This window comes from Pavona decussata, unplaced genomic scaffold (assembly GCF_977016875.1).
Source record: "Pavona decussata unplaced genomic scaffold, jaPavDecu1.1 SCAFFOLD_130, whole genome shotgun sequence".
Classification (NCBI taxonomy): Eukaryota; Metazoa; Cnidaria; class Anthozoa; order Scleractinia; family Agariciidae; genus Pavona; species Pavona decussata.
In genome coordinates, this window is record NW_028145544.1 from 2,051,193 (window position 1) to 2,067,500 (window position 16,308).

The window sequence follows — 16,308 nt, forward strand, 5'->3', positions numbered from 1 at the left end:
TCGTAAGAACTGCTCAAGGCCGCGCATTAACAGTAACGACCAGCCTGGGGAAAAACAGGGAAAACAATGCAAAAAGAGAGCGCGCCGGTATAAACGAGGAAAAGAACATTTTTACGCCATTTTTTTTTCGAAGCGTGTTTCGCGGGAAAGGATCATCGGCAGGTGTTACAAAATATCAGCTTAGACGGTTATTTTTCTTTTCCTTTCTTTTTTCATTTTTTTTTTCAGCAAGAGCTGGTGGCTGATATCTCTTTGTCAGTAACAAAGCTCTTTGCACCTCAGTGTATTTTAAAAAGCGTAAAAGCTTTATGTGCTTGATTTATTTTTTAATTGTAATCATTTCTATATCCTTAATACTTTCTGAGTGTTGTTTGGCTCTCATTTCTGGTGACAAGAAAACTAGGAAATTACCGGCTCAAATCCAAACGTGTATACGTACTGAAAAAATAATTTCAGTTTTTTCTAAGATATGTCACCTTTCCCATTATAGAAGGTAGCGAACACTCCAACTTTCTCTATTTGCACACTTATTGCGTTCTTTTACCTCAAATTATCAGGATGTCGATCTCAAATTATATATGTTCACGAACATTATATAGAAATATCGATAAAAGCACTGTAGTCAGTAAATAAAAAAAATACAAAAACAAAGTAAAGTGGTAGCGAAAAGGAGATTAAAAACTGTCAAAAGTAGCTTGGATTTCACAGTTGAGCTAACAACGGAAATGCTCTCCAGTTTGTGAAGAAACAAAGGAAATTAACAGACAAGAATGTCTTGTCAATCCAGGAGACAGCTTGACTTGTTCCTGTAATTTTTAATAACTGAAGGTACCTAATAATACGTGTACAGAAAACACAAAAAGTTAACATTGACTAATTTAATAGGTTCAATTGAACAAAAAAGATCGTTTGTTGAAACTGAAAGCTGAAATCAGTCCAAAGTAACAAGCTGCCTTCCCGGCGTTGAAAACGTTAAAGGTAATAGGGGATTCAAAGAACAAAATGGTACTTTCTTGATATCTATTTTGAATTCAAAAACATTTGAAAACCGTCGAACCGCGGAAGTATAAAACGCAATTATTAAAAAAGACTTTCCAAATTGCACTTTATTTATGAAGGAAGCGCCTTTGATTTTAGTGCTTCTAATCAATGTTCAATGTTCAACAACAATGATGTCAACTCAAAGTATCGCAATAGAATACTGCCGGATGAAAGCAAGTTGACAAAATTATTTCGGTTGCTTTCGATTGCGCTATAAAAGGAACAGGGGCGAATTCGAACGTTTGATCGGTTGCAGGAAGTTTAGCGACGAATCAGTTGTCACAGGCCAGAATATTTTGCTAGTTTAATTCTTAGCTTGGAACAACTCCCCCAGATTTGCAGTTGGATCAGGAATTAGATTCATCGAAAACCACAGGTAAACAGTACGAAAAAAAAATGTTATTTTTACTTAATCTGAAAAATGTTAAAATTAAGTTACAAGAAGACAAGTGGCCCGGGTTTGATTAGTATCACGGAGTGGATATCTTCATTGACGATCCTTTAAGTAAATTAAATTCCCTCAGTGATGCACTTGAAGATAAGACTGAGAGTTAAGGTGCAGTAGTGTGCACAGTATTCAGATGACCACGAAGTCACAGTGCTCGTCTAAATATATTAAATTATACCTCTTCGGCATTATTGTACTTCTGAATTAACCAGTGCAAACATCAACTGGGGTGAGCACATGGCAACATTTAGATGTGCGCAAATTTGCAGTAGATTTCCTGCCTTCAGTTAAGATATTAGAAGTATTACTGAAGACTACATACAGGCAAAAAAATGCAAAAAATGTAATAATCATGCCGTGAAACACCTGCGGGGAAATTGTACTCAGTTATCTTTATGGAAGAAAACATCTCTTGGTTTATATGTTTTAATTTTTAACTCAAGATCTTGTTTTTAATTGCGTTCTTTTCTATATTCAGTTATGTATTATCTTATATCTTGTTTTATATTATACATCTTAAATAATTTAGTCAAACTCTTTGTAGCATATTCTTTTCACCTGTATTAAAAGGCGAAACTAAAAGGCTGGGGGCTAACTAGAAAACTTTCCAGTTAACTTAGCCCCCAGGCTCTAATAATAGAATATTGCAATTAAAATGTAAATTTATTTCTTTTATTTAAACAACACTATTTGCCAAATTGTCATTAGCTTCAGAGAGCAAGTAAAACTTCTTCTTCTTCTTTTTATCTTCATCGAGTACTATTTTAATTTCTCTAACCAGCATCGTGAAGGTTTGCGCGTCAGAGCTCGAAATATTAAACGCGGATGGCTTGGTTTACTGAGTTAAACAAATTTCAATTAGACTTGAGTGGATGTATCAATTAGTAACAATGTTTTCATCAATTGTTCGAAGTGTTTATCGTTAGATATCTCGGAATTAAGGTATTCTTAATCAGCAGTCAGGTAACCCTTTCATGCACAAACTCAAACGCAAGATCGACCTTTCACAGAAAATAAAAAAAAGCACCACAGGAAAGTACTGCTCAGTAGTTTAATCCACCGGCCAAAAAAAAAAAAAATGGCGACTGACATGGTACATTTACCCATAATTCTTAGTATATGGAAACCCTAAAAGCGCTAATAAAAATACACAGAAAGTTCTTAAAATTTCAAACCTAGCATACACAATTTTTCTGGCAGAGGGACGAATTTCACAAAAAATATGGCTTTCTGTTAGCCTGTTGGCTGCATGTGTTATGTTCGCAAGCTACCGTGGTAAAATATACAGCAACCATCCTGTTCGCCCGTATGCAGGTCAGAGAATACATTAAAAGGAACAAGTCGTTTTAAAAAAGCAAGGAATGATTGGGATGATATAGTGGACAATATAGCATTTACCTCCGGGGAATTTTTAGGATCAGTATAGCTGGCCAAAATAATTATCGTTATCAGATGTTATGACGAGGACAACCCGGCTGATTTAATTATAAGTTCCGGGAAACAGCGAGATAGTACCTGATATTAAGGAACTAATTACAAAATTTAAGTTGTCACAATTTCGATCAGTCTTTCGAGGGTTAATCTCCTCTCCACTTCGTCAAGACAAAAGCAACTTATAAAAAATTGATATTTTTCTATCAGCTTTGTGTAGTTGTTTCAGAGGCGAAACCCGGGATAGCTTCAAAGCAATGGCTCGTTGAGACAAAAGAACAACAGGGCCGCTTTGTTAAAATTTTCAGATCTTTTGTTTAAAGGTTAAGTTTGGGAGTTGTTTTCGCAAGCATACAAGGAAAGAATATTGGTTAAGAAAAAATTCGGTGAATTGCCTTGTAAGTTGGATTGATACATTCCTTAGCTTAACGAAAAACATGGAAAAATGTCAAAAGTTTGAACGATCCATGTCAGAAAATATCAATTTTGTATGAATGTTGCCCACAGTCGATAAGATTTTTCATTGTCACCAAGCCAAGGATTAGAATGTAAATCTAAACCAAATTGGTTATGAGAAAACGAAGCGGAAACTTTAACAATGGTTATTATGGGTGAACCGAAAATTCCGCTGAATTAGGAAATGGGTTTATAAGGAAACGGTATTATGAAATTGGTTTCTATAATTAAATCGCTTACTTCAATGACAGCGGACGGAAATCCTTTCTTGCACCACACAGATTAAAAACACAGCGGGAAGATTCGTTTTGCTTATTAGATACACCTCACCTTCGCAGCCTTCTAAACTAACAGAATTAGCAAATGGGAGAAAATTTCTAATAGCAGTTTTCCCACTCGAGCTTGAAGGATTACCGCAGGTATACCACTCAACAGCCTTCTGAAGCTTTGAATGTGACACTTTGAAAGATTTCATCTACAAACTCAAATTAATTCGTTAAAGACTTAAGGACTAATAAGGTAAGACGAAGACAAGAGAACTCATCAAATTAGAAACCAAACATGAACTGTAATCGGGTATTTAAGAAAAGGTAAAGATGAATACTCAAGGGGATTTTACATGACCCATTTTGAATTTTTGGCATTTTGGTGACAAAAATGTAGAAACTTTTCCCTGCTCGAAGGATAACGATGTTTTAACTAAGCTTGCGATATCATTCTGGTTTTGGAATAATCAGTGATAACAATTTTACAAGGAGATGTCAGAAAATATAAATTTCAGGTAATAAATAGTGTAATAACGAATCATAAATATAGTCTTCTGTTAAGAATTTTTAACCAGTTCTGCAAAAAGCCATGATGTAAGTATCAATGTAACTCCTGAATTGGGGTGGCCTTGGATCTTGCTTTTATAGGACTCAGAAATGATTACCATTTGTTTTAGTTCTCCAATGTTAACCCTGGAGAGTCTCGAGGATGGGGAAACAAACAAATTGTGGATAACCTTAAAACAGCCCCGTGATCTCTAAACTTATTCACCCGTCATTGGTCATATGAAGCAGATTAATGATATCATGGTTCGTTTATATTTAGCTTAACATTTTTCTACTCGCTTTAACGGTTCTTTTAAATTATCATTTCAGCCGATAGCTTTCATGATGAAAGTGCTGTGGCTATTCGTAAGTGCATTACCTCTGCGTCACCTGGATTCTAGTGCCCAGGGTTCCGGGAACTCTAGCGTCCCGACCATTTATCCAAAGCGTTGTGACGTTGACGTACTGTGTGACTGCACCTTAACTCCAAATGGATTCTGGGATGCTACCTGTCGACTGAATGGTTCTTCAGGATCACCATCACCTTTTATTCTTTTTGAATCACTGTAAGAAGACAGTCTTTGGTGTCATTCATAGTGTTAAAGACAAGGGAAAGAACTGAGGGACTCCTACTTCTATACATGCCTTATTTCATTTTAAATTAGTTTTTAATGATAAGTTATTTTAAGACCAACAAAAGCATCAACTATCAATAATTTCGTAATTCAAGGTTTGCCGAAAAAAAAGTGACTTTCTGATGAATCTTGTAGAGATCACTAAAACTTTAAGCCTCAATCATAAAACCAAAACAACAACAAAACACTGTCGTTCCTACGCGCGCTCGCTCTATTTTAAACACTGTCGCTCCATATTCACACCCAGTCACACTGAGCCGACACTGTGTCCCAAGGCTTGCTTTCGGGAAAGTTTATCAATCACTGAAGGGAATTTTGCGTTTCAAAATTGGTTGGTTAAGTTTGACAATAAAACCGTCAGTACCAAAGGTTAGCAGATTGAAACAGTTAACACTAATATTCCATGGCCGATTTCCATTCGCGTAACCAACACGACACATATTCAGTCAAGCAACCAGCTTTAATGCCAGTTCACCACTTGTTGGTCACTAGATTTTGGGGAGGGATGGGGGGGGGGGGGGTTAGATTACAGGTTCAGGGGGATTTGTAGATTAACTATAAACTAATTTATTTAAAACCAAGACAATGAAACGTAGAGAGTATATAGTGTGTGTTCACGGCGACCATATTCGAGGAGCCTTCTATAAAAAAATATTTGCATAAAAATAAAATTTATTTCCCAAAGGAGAATCATTCTATTGTTTCGCTCTTCCAATATGGCCGCCGTGAACACACTCAAAAGGTCGTCCAAAACTGGTTCCTTAGGCGCGCAAAAAAGAATGATGACTTCATCTCGGGAGCCATAATCGGCTCCTACTTCATCCTCATATGACGCGGGAATTACGTCACTGCTTTTGAACAGCCGCCATCTTGGAGTTCACATTTTCTTCAAAATCCAAGGAAACTGTCAATTTGACCCACAATAAATCAAAACTGGTAAAGAGCACTGAAATGATTTTAAAACGTAAAAGTTACGATGCTACAAAATTTTAAGTAGGATGCCTGTCAAAACGTTGTTGCCAGGGAAACATCAAGATATGTGAATAATGAAATGTCATACCAAAATTTGCCAAGTGATTGTCGGATATGTCACGAAATTTTATAGCTTTCTCTTAAATATTTCAAAAAGGTTTGTGAATGTTTAGAGTCATCCTAGGTAATTTCTGCACAACCCCTATCCCTAGTGCTAAATCTTAATAGTGTTAATAAATTGATTTTTCTTTCAATTAACCTTTTTTTCCTTTTATTATCCTATTTTCCAGAGATCTGTCCAGGAACAGTCTTGAAAGAGTACCCACGGAATTTCTTTGGAACCAGAGTCAGCTAACAAACCTGTAAGTAATCAGAAACACAACTATCCTTCCACCATCATCATCATCATCATCATCATCATCATCATCATCATCATCATCATCATCGTCATCATCATCACCACTATCTTTAGAACGATGAGTGGGCTTGGTCCTTTCTTGTGTAATTACAAGTTTATCGTATTTAGAAAGCGGAAGCACTTTAGTTTCTTGGTTTGTCATCTAAAAGCCAAGCATACAACTAATCACTTGTTATTGGTGTCACTTTAGTTCTTTGGCTCACAACCATATCTCCAGCATTAAAGATGGTGCCTTTGGAACGCTGCTTAAGGTAAAAATCCTGTGAGTATGAGCTTAAACGTTACATTTCTTACATTGCTGAATCTTTCTAATGATTCTAGTTAACACAAATTGATAAATAATTACGACGGTGGTAAACTGAGAAGGGAGCATGGGGGTGTCCAGTCATTCCCTCAGTTAAGTCAACTCTATTATCGCTCAAAAAAAAAAAAAACTGCGGCAAGAGTTCAGAGTTAACCGCAATGAAAAACTCAATTCTCTTTCACTATTAATGATTGTGATTACAAATATGGTCGGTCTGATTTCAAAACAAGAGAGCGCAGTTGCTTTACATTTAAACCCCCCAAAACAAAAATGACATGAAGTTTATTTCATGGTTACAATTACTTTGGATCCTGCATGAGATACTTGAAATTTTAGATCAGGCTCCTTACCCGTCGCATAATTATTTTGGTATAATATTCATTATTCCACAGAGACCTTAGCTTTAATCCGTTGCAAAGATGGGAAGGTGACGTAATCACACAACTTCCGAACCTCCTGACTCTAGATGTGACTGGAAGCACTTGGATCCCTGATGAAAACATTTTAAAACTGCAGTCACTTATGAGAATACTCGGTGTTACATGGAGTAAAGAATGCTTCAACTGCACGCTGTTCAACATGGCCAAGGCAAACATTTCCTTTCCATTCACACCGAACATGGATCGCAGAAATCCCGCAGTAAAATTTGCTGAACATGGGTTTTATCCATTTTGCTCTCTGAAATATCAAAGAAAATGTGCACCCATCCAGGTAAAATATCCCGATGCAGCTGAGAGAAGGAAAATAACAAGTGTTCCACAAAAGTTGTTTTATAGTTCTTACATAATGGGTGCAATAGCAATTGTGCTTAACTTAATCATTTTGATAACAGTGTTATCCTCAAGATCTCTTTGGCAGTCAACATCGATGCTTCTTCTCACTAACATGGCCATTTGCGATCTTCTCGTTGGAATTTATTCTATCATTATTGGCGATTTGAACATCTTTAACTTTTTGTTTACTACTGCCATCAGTTCTGGTCAAAAGCTTAAGTTTGGACGAGGCATTCTCTGTCAGCTTGCCACTGTGATATTCACCTCAGCACAATGTGTCGCCGCAGTAACTTCCCTTCTGCTCATTGTTGAGAAGTATTGCTCGATAGTTTACTGCATGAATCCAAACCGTCGCTTGAGCAAGAAAGTGGCATTTGTCTGCTTAATGTCCGCCTGGGGTCTCTCATTGGGATACGCGCTCTCCCCTCTTCTCCACGTTTCAAATCTTTCTTTCAGTCCAACAATGATGTGCAGCTTTCCAGTTTCAAGTGAATCGGACACTTTCCTGATCTGCCCGGGTATTCTGGTGGCGCTGTACATCAGCAACATCCCACTGTACGCGGGAATATTTCTTTTCGTTCGCCAATCCGATGCTAATCTTGGCATCAAAAGAGAAACAGCCATCCTCAAGAAAATTTCCCTTGTTGTTGCCACCAATTTTTTTCTGTTGCTGACACCACTGATTCTGATGATTACGTTGGTGCCCTTGGAGAATATTCACGATATTATTAACCTAAACAGCAACAAAGACACAAAGATTCTGTTTGTGTTTGGCTTCTGGTTTCCTATCGCCTGTCTTGGGCTTAATGCTTGCATAAATCCCACCCTTTGTGCTTTCAGACAGGGACAGTTTATAAAGCAGATACAGAAGATACTAAAACTGCGTATAATGCCCCCACACATCGCAGCTCTCTTTGTTAGAAGACTCAACGAACGACAACATTCGTCTCCTCAGTTAAGCACGGCGTCATCTCAAATTGTTCTTTACAAAGTGACCCACTATCAAAATTAAAAGACGATCTTAAATGGCCTCAAATCATAGTTAGTCTACTCTACTAACTATGCTCAAATCAGCAAACTTTTCGCGTTCGTGCGTCGACTTTCCGGAAACGCGAACAGAAAGATATCACTGGCTTTTCTCCAAGAAGGAACAAAATATAATCGGGAGACTCAGGAAAACAATTTAATTTTCAATCTATTTCTATGTACTCGCCATCCACGGACATTTTTTTGTAGTCAGGATTAAGTCAAAACTGGCAAGTTTCGACTAACTCCTGGCGATATGATGAGACTCATGAACTGTATGATGGACATAACAAGGTGTCCCCTAACCTTAATTCTCACTAAAACACACATAATTCTGTCAAACATGAATTCATATGAAAACGACAACAAGGCTTGTTTCATATGAAGTACCCAAATTTAGGGTTAGGTGTATTTCTGGACATAAGCAATTATGTCTAAAGCTGTTTCCTTTGAGGTCCACAAAATGGAATGATGACGTCAATAACATGAGAATTACCCGATTTGTTCTGCACGGCCACCATCTTGGATCCTCCATCTTGGATTTTTCGCTTTTCGCTAAAACCGAAGAAAACCGCCCAAAATGACTCGAAAGTAGTGTAAAGGAATAAAGAAACGCTAGATGGGTATTGCAATTAAAAAGCTACGCGATAAAATTAAAATGAAAAAAGATCCCAAATCACCAGACATGGCTGTCAAAATCTTGTTGTCATGGAAACATCAAGTCCCGTAAACGATTCCATCATTCAAACTTGTTTCCAGAATTTCAGAAAGATTAATTTATCTAAGGTTGAAGGAAAATTAGTCCTTAGTGACGTCGCACAAAAAAGGCCGAAATCAAGATATAAGACGCTTTCCTCGAAAAACTAACACTCTCAGTGGATCTATATTAATAAGAAAGAGACTCCTTTGTTTCGTCCAAGCGGATTTCAGTGCTGGCCCCATAACTCAATTATTCGAATCGCGGGAGACTATCTTTTATAAATGAGCAACCGGGTCAACGCAGGGGTGCAGGTATTTTGACAAGTACATGAATCAAGGTTCATAAACTGCTGCTGTTTGAACGAAAATTTGAATTCCCTCCCTTAAGTTCGTGAGGAAAATCCTACATGGCTTGCTAGGACTATTGCCGCCGCGCCCCCCCCCCCCCCCCCCCACTCCCCCTCCTGGATGGGCTGCTACTCTCTCACAGGATACCCAGCATGAATTGACCACCATTCTCCTCTGGATGAAATGCATCAAGTGACAAGGAGCATGTTACTCCCCCTGAAAGGGTTCTAATCCATAACCAGATACCCAGCATGAAGTGACTGGGAATACTAATACTCCCCCACCCCACCCCTGGATGGACTGTTAGTCCACCGCAGGGTTAACCCCAGCAGTATGTCACCGGTGCCCATTTATACACCTCAGGGTGAAGGGAGACAATATGGAGCAAAGGAAACAACAAAGTAATGACGCTAAGCTAGCCTTGAACCATCGATCCTCCAACCGTCCGATCGAACGTCCGACGCGCTTATCACTACATCACTGCGACTCCACATATTCATTGAGTAGCCTGGGCTATTAAATCTCCTACGAAGTCTTTAAAATTTATTTTAGTAGGTGAAATAGTTCAGAAAATATACTGTATCAGCTCAATTCAACCAAAAATAACCAACAACTGCAGCATATAAAATCCTCATCAAGAAAAATGCACACTCTCCAGATAGAATTGGAATTTGTAAATGTTAGTGATTAAGTAGGAGGGAAACCTGGGTAACCAGAGAAAACCTCTCAGAGCAAGGCCGAAACTTAACCCTCAAATGACGCGAATCCAAGAATGGAACCGGTGGAAGCGAGTGCTTTCACCACTGTGCCAACCCTTACGACGTGCGCATGCGCTTCCTGACTAGGTTAAATTCCTCCACAAAAGAATCGCAATCTTAATTTGGTCCCTTTTTGGATTGCGAAGCTTGCCGCGGCTTTGCCGCCTTTTCTTGCAATTTTTCCGCGCTATGCCGCTTCAAAAGGAAGCCCACGACGCAAGGTTGGTGTGCAACACAGTTCAATACTTAATGAGTAATGTGCAACTTTCTTTGGCAATTTTCACATTTAACATTTATTACATTGTCAACAACTAAAATGGTAAGGATTCTGTAAAAATTTGAAAAATACGTTCTCTCTCTCTCTATAAAAAGAACTGAGAAAATTATGGATATCTTTACAGTTTCTTATTGAAAACCTGAGGCATTTCTGAGACCAAACTCTCTCCGAATTTCTTTCTTATTACTCGTGCTTTCATTCGCTTAGCCGATAAAAATGCATCGCTTGCTTCGACAACACCAACACGACGGCGGCAAGCCTTGTCTTCTCGTTTTGAACAAAGGTCAGTCTGTTCTTGGCAACTCGAGTACTGCTTCATTTCTTGGGGAGTTCCATGATCATCAACACTTTGATCTTTCTCATTTTCGTCAAGTAGATGAACCTGAATGTCTTCAAGGTACAATGTGGGCTCAGCTTTCCAGGAGGCACTTGTACTCATTATATCTTCATGTTTTTCTGTGTTCTTCTCTTCAGTCAAATCTTCAGTTTTGGCGTGTATCAAGCCTGATGCCATTTTTCTGCAGTTACAGCTCGCCGTTTTTCTCCAATGATAGCGTTTTCTCCTGTCCTTAAATATTTACTGCTTAAGACCAGTGCGTGGGTGAGATTGAAATTCCACCAATCAGAGGACAAAAATGTTTTCACTACCAAAAGCTAGGTGGTAACTAACCTCGTTCACTGATAATCCGGGCGGAGCTTTACATCGGTTTTTAAGGTAAATGAGCCGACACGCACCCATTGCTACTAACGGAAGAAATCTATATTATTTTTAGATTACTATTATTAGATTATTATTATTATTATTATTATTATTATTATTTTTGTTGTTGTTATTGTTATTATTACTACTATCATAATTGTTGTTGTTGTTGTTGTTGTTATTGTTATTATTATAATTATTGTACTTGGTTTTGTAATGTAATTAACACGATTATCCTGCAAGATCACGTGAAATGGTTTTTGACACTTTGCCGACGAGGCCGTTACGCCGAGCTTTTTAAAATCGGGCGATATTCCGCAAGATCGAGCAAGACAATTGTTTTATTATTCAACATATTAGTAACAAGGTACAATTTTAATGCAGAAAAGCTACAGATAGTCTTTTTGTTTCATGTTTCTTCCCGACACACGAAATCAGTCCGTATGTCACAAGATAACTGTTTTGTGCGGAGGACGAAAACCACACTTGTACAGTAATACAATGTGTTCAGTAAAAACGTTTTATGTTGCGCAAAACAAGATACCTATTGTAGGTAACAAAGAAAGCAGAACAAAACAAAAGCAATGAAACATGTATTTTCTGTAATATATATATTTTTACTCTTATTTTGCTTTTTGTGCCGTGTGCGATTAAATAAACAAACAGTTGCTTGCTCAGTTTGTTTTGCAACACTTTATTCCCAGTTTTGACGATTGATTCCTTTTCTGACTATGTTCATTGATTTAAATATTTTATTCGTCTTTTTTTCTGTTTGACTATATCCAGAACTGGTATATTTAAGCGCGGCATTGCGAAGAAATAATTAGCTTTGTAAGTTATACTAGTAATTCTCATTAATTACGTTATTTTTATAAATAAAGTTAAGAGTTTATGTATATTTTTATTTATTGTAAATAAGTATTTTGGTTTGTGACATTGGTGCTTAAAAGGCCTTTCCAGTGAGCAACAATAAATGTATGTATGGTTAGAACATTATATAATTTTAGAAAAAGTAACTCATTGACTATGAATAAACTTGCTTTCACAAGGTTGATTTGTAGATACCAGAACGAATCCGCGATAAATGAGCGAGCTTTCTGTTATTATATTTAGGTGAAAGTATTTCATCCACAATAAAGAGAAAGATATAAAAGATGACAGTGTACAGTGCAAATTACGTTTTGTATATAAAATTCCTAGAAATTAATAAACATATTAAACTCCGAAAAAAACTCTTTTGAGTTTTACCTGAAAATGGTTTCAGATCATCCCTATCCATCATCAGTTTCTAATTTGTTACTACATCCTCGTCAAACTGATTATGGGATTATGAAAAAATATAGTTTTAATTTATTATTGCCTGCTCAAAACCCAGATATTGCCTCCCTCCATCCCTGATTTTTCCAACAATTATATCTGTTTGGAGGTTGTATTTATTGGATCCCACAACGTTTAGTTTGTGTACTTTTTTATTTTATTGACGACTGGTCTGCTCGCCCCAAGTTGAAGAGCAGTTATTTTGAATCTTGACTTTTTATTTGTTTTATGTATGCATGTTAAAAAAAATTATGAACAGTTTTACAAGAGATTTCATTGTTCACAGCAATCCAATTCACCCGACATGACAGTCCATTGTCCACGATATTTCACCGTCCACAAAAATTTCGATGTCCACACCATTCAATTCCACTCTGCGCGGCATTCCATTCTTCCATCAGTTGTTCAAAGAGAGGCCGACAACTTTATCCAGCAGATAACTCACTATCTAGCGGATAAAATGTATTGGTTGGAGTATATTTTATCCGCTGGATAGCGATTTATCCACGGGATAGAGTCATCCGCTCTTTGGACAACCATGGCCTGCTGTCCATGCCATTCCACTGTTCACACCATTCCAAACTCTTCATGCCTCCCTTTGCGATCCTTTCCAGTTCAATTTACGGTACACTTCCGATCGGAGCTCACTTGCGGCTTGGGATCATTGCGGCGCGACTGTAATAATCCGAGTAGGTTTTATTTTTACCGCCTTTCAAAGTATTTGTGCCGACAAAAGACTACATAAACGACCACACCCCTGAAACCCATTCGGCCAAGACTATTGTGGAAAACGCTTCTGTGGGCTGCAAAAACAAATACCGGTAGTTTTGTACTACAGTATAAGGTTTTCATGTTGCGCCAAACAAGCGGCAACTAAGGAAAACAAAACAACTGAAAGTCAAATAAAAATGTATATATTAATGAAACTGTACATAATAGTTTCTTCACTTCAAGATGGCAGCCGCTTTTACCAAGGAAAATGACAAGAAAAGAATACGACTGTGTACAAATAAGGCCTGATCAAGAAGGAAATTAAGTAAAAAAAACCCGGCTTCTGAATAAGTTTGGTACGGCAGTTTAATTTCATACGGTAAATGTAGTTTATTTCGACAGGGTCTGCCGCATTATGCAACAATGATTCAGACGCCGCTCCTCTCAATGTACCGAACTTAACGCATAAATAACCCATCGTTTTCCGGCGCTTCTGATTGGCTCAAAGCCCCATACCGTGACAAGTCACGCATGAAGTTTATCACCGTCGAATAAGGACAAACGTGGGGTGACTCACTCGCCTGAAAAACGCACACAAAAAAAATCACGCCTGTTCTACAGACTTCTATCGCTTGGTCCGGCTCGGGAGTTGTACATCATTGTCTCCTTCTTTTTAACAATCATTTTTATTTTTTTCTTTTCCAGTTTTGAACTGGTACCCCCGAGGAGTGGATAAGGGGGAGGGGGGGGGGGGAGGGTACTCCCCATAACGGACTCCGCGCCTGAAAGGGCACTTTTTTCAGGCCGGTAGTACATTTAAGGGTAGGGATTTAACGAGCTGGGCCCAGTTGCTCGAAGCATGGTTAGCGCTAACCCAGGTTAAATGCCATGACAACCTATAGGTTTTAATACCTCTTAACCAATGGTTAGTGCTAACCTGGCTTCGAGCAACTCAGCCCTGAAGTATAAAAAAGAGAAGGGAAAACTGTCATTTAGGTGACTTTACTTGGTTCACTGATGATGTAAATAGTTACTGAAAAGCTCTTAGGGAAGTTACTATTAAAATATATTACATATTATTTAAAAGGACCCGTCAAAATATCTCGAACAGACCAAACGAAAAAACAAAAGGTTTTTCTACGGTAGGGGTACCACCTATACGAAAGGAATATGAAACGACTACCTGTTCTTTCAGAAGTGGTATATAAAAGGCTAAGCTGGGTTTGGACCTCGAGAAAGATACACTTTAGACTAAGACAGCTGTTGGTTTCTTTGTCTCTTCGTTTCTTTGCACAACGTTATTAGTAGATCATCATGCCTCCATTTGCGATCCTTTCCAGTTCAATTTACGGAACATTTTCGGTCGGAGATCACTCGCGGCTTGGGATCATTGCGGCGCGACTGTAATAATCCGAGTAGATTTTATTTTTACCGCCTTTCAAAGTATTTGTGCCGACACAAGAATACATAAACGACCACACCCTTGTTATGGGTCTCTGTAAAACGCAGACCGGATGGCGGCGGATGGCGGATGGCGGATGGCGGATGGCGGATGGCGGATGGCGGATGGCGGACGGCGGATGATAAAATGCGGATAATAAAATGCGGATGGAAAAATGCGGATAATAAAATGCAGATGACAAAAAAATAAAAATAAAAATTAAATTGATTGATTAATTAATTAATTAATTAATCACAAATTTCCCACATTTTTTTTTTATGTATCGTCGGATCCGAAAAAAAGAAAGCACTTTCATCGAAGAAGAAGTACTTTTTGATCCCGGGATCCATACTTTTCAACTTAACATCACCACTACAGTCCTTTTTTCCCCCATCTTTATTAGTAACTAACATTTAACAAAGAAAACTACACTACTACCACTACAGTACTTGATCGACACACCACCCTACCCTAAATAGTTGTCAATTTTGCACCGAGCGTTTGTACGTGCACGGCACCTGTACGTAGAAAGGCTTGTTTAATAGCGTAAGTAATAGCTCGAGTGAATGAACCGCGCACCTGGGTTAACCGATGTCTGAGTTGTCGGAAGGCGATGCGGATTTGGGCCAGCCAACTTTTGTTTGGAAGAGGTGAGTTAAGTTAATGAATTGATTAAACTCAATCGATCTTCAACCTTTTTTTAAAGTCAGGCAATTTTTGTTAACCTTTTTTGTGTTCACTGTACATGTATGGTGAAAATGGTGGTCCAGCCCACGATGGTAGGGATTATTTATAGCTTTTGCGTTTTACAGTCAACCCATGTCACGCGTGAGCGATATTTTTGAAATTTGAACGGAGTTTTGAAACTTACATGTCATTTTAATTAAATATTTCAAGAATGACAATTGTTTTCCAAGTATTTTGAATCTTTTTTTCAGTTAATGCGTCTTTTTCGGAACGATTTCCAGAGAAATGTCCAACATTCCATTCACACGTCGGACATTACAAAGAGAAATTCGAATGTCCATTTCATTCTTGGAAATACTGTTCACGCGTGACCTGGGTTGACTGTAATGCATGTCACAAAATTGCGATAGTAGCATTTTAGTTGTAGCTCTGACCAATGTCTTCCGGCTTCTGTCGAGGTAAATCTTATTATCATTGTTTTACACGGCCACTGAAGGCTTAGCTTACCCCTAGACCCGCACGTAGACAGTATATCGTAAGCAAAATAACTTACTTGATTTGCCGGTTAGTTCATTTATAAACTACATCAAATCTTAACTAATCAAACATTGATTTAATGAGCTAAAGGTTCTTGACTGTATTGCTTGAAAAGCGAGCGAGATATTTCCGTTAAATCGATTTTAAGCGGCGAAAAACTGCTTTCAGATGTACCCTCGCCTCAAGTCAAGCAAAGCGGTTAGAAAAATTTGTTCCGGCTATTTCCTAGTGCAACTTCATAACATATAACAAACGGTCAAGCCATAGCGTAAGTCTTTCGGCATGAATCAGTACTTAATTTTCGCGTAATTTTTACATAATTTTCTAAAAGAAATTGGGCGTAAGAAATTGTTTATTTATTTATTTATTTATTATTTTAATTTTTTTTGTCATCCGCATTTTTCCATCCGCATTTTATTATCCGCATTTTGTCATCCGCATTTTATCATCCGCCATCCGCCATCCGCCATCCGCCGCCATCCGGTCTGCGTTTTACAGAGACCCCCTTGTTATCACC

At 38.0% G+C, this 16,308-nt stretch overlaps 1 protein-coding gene across 3 annotated transcripts; it reads left to right on the forward strand.

The window, feature by feature from the left end:
• Window positions 1–1,319: 1,319 nt before the first annotated feature.
• Window positions 1,320–10,268, forward strand: LOC146468614 (thyrotropin receptor-like). Of its 3 annotated transcripts, none has more exons than XM_085124407.1 (5): window positions 1,320–1,417; window positions 4,519–4,754; window positions 6,086–6,157; window positions 6,404–6,475; window positions 6,910–10,268. In XM_085124407.1, exons 2-5 carry the CDS (start codon window positions 4,531–4,533, stop codon window positions 8,300–8,302), a joined length of 1,761 nt encoding a protein of 586 aa, XP_084980533.1. In that variant the 5' UTR covers window positions 1,320–1,417; window positions 4,519–4,530; the 3' UTR covers window positions 8,303–10,268. The 3 variants fall into 3 exon arrangements, with proteins under 3 accessions (XP_084980533.1, XP_084980532.1, XP_084980534.1); XM_085124406.1 differs by lacking the exon at window positions 1,320–1,417 and adding an exon at window positions 3,690–3,895; XM_085124408.1 differs by lacking the exons at window positions 1,320–1,417; window positions 4,519–4,754 and having other exon boundaries at window positions 6,404–6,464.
• The last annotated feature ends 6,040 nt before the right edge of the window (window positions 10,269–16,308 follow it).

What these genes read in the sequence shown, in the direction of transcription:
- LOC146468614 (XM_085124407.1), top strand. Translation starts at nt 4,531, where the DNA reads ATGATGAAAGTGCTGTGGCTATTCGTAAGTGCATTACCTCTGCGTCAC. An exon ending in TTTATTCTTTTTGAATCACT is followed by an intron (nt 4,755 to 6,085) that starts GTAAGAAGACAG and finishes CCTATTTTCCAG; the next exon opens with AGATCTGTCCAGGAACAGTC. An exon ending in CTGCTTAAGGTAAAAATCCT is followed by an intron (nt 6,476 to 6,909) that starts GTGAGTATGAGC and finishes ATTATTCCACAG; the next exon opens with AGACCTTAGCTTTAATCCGT.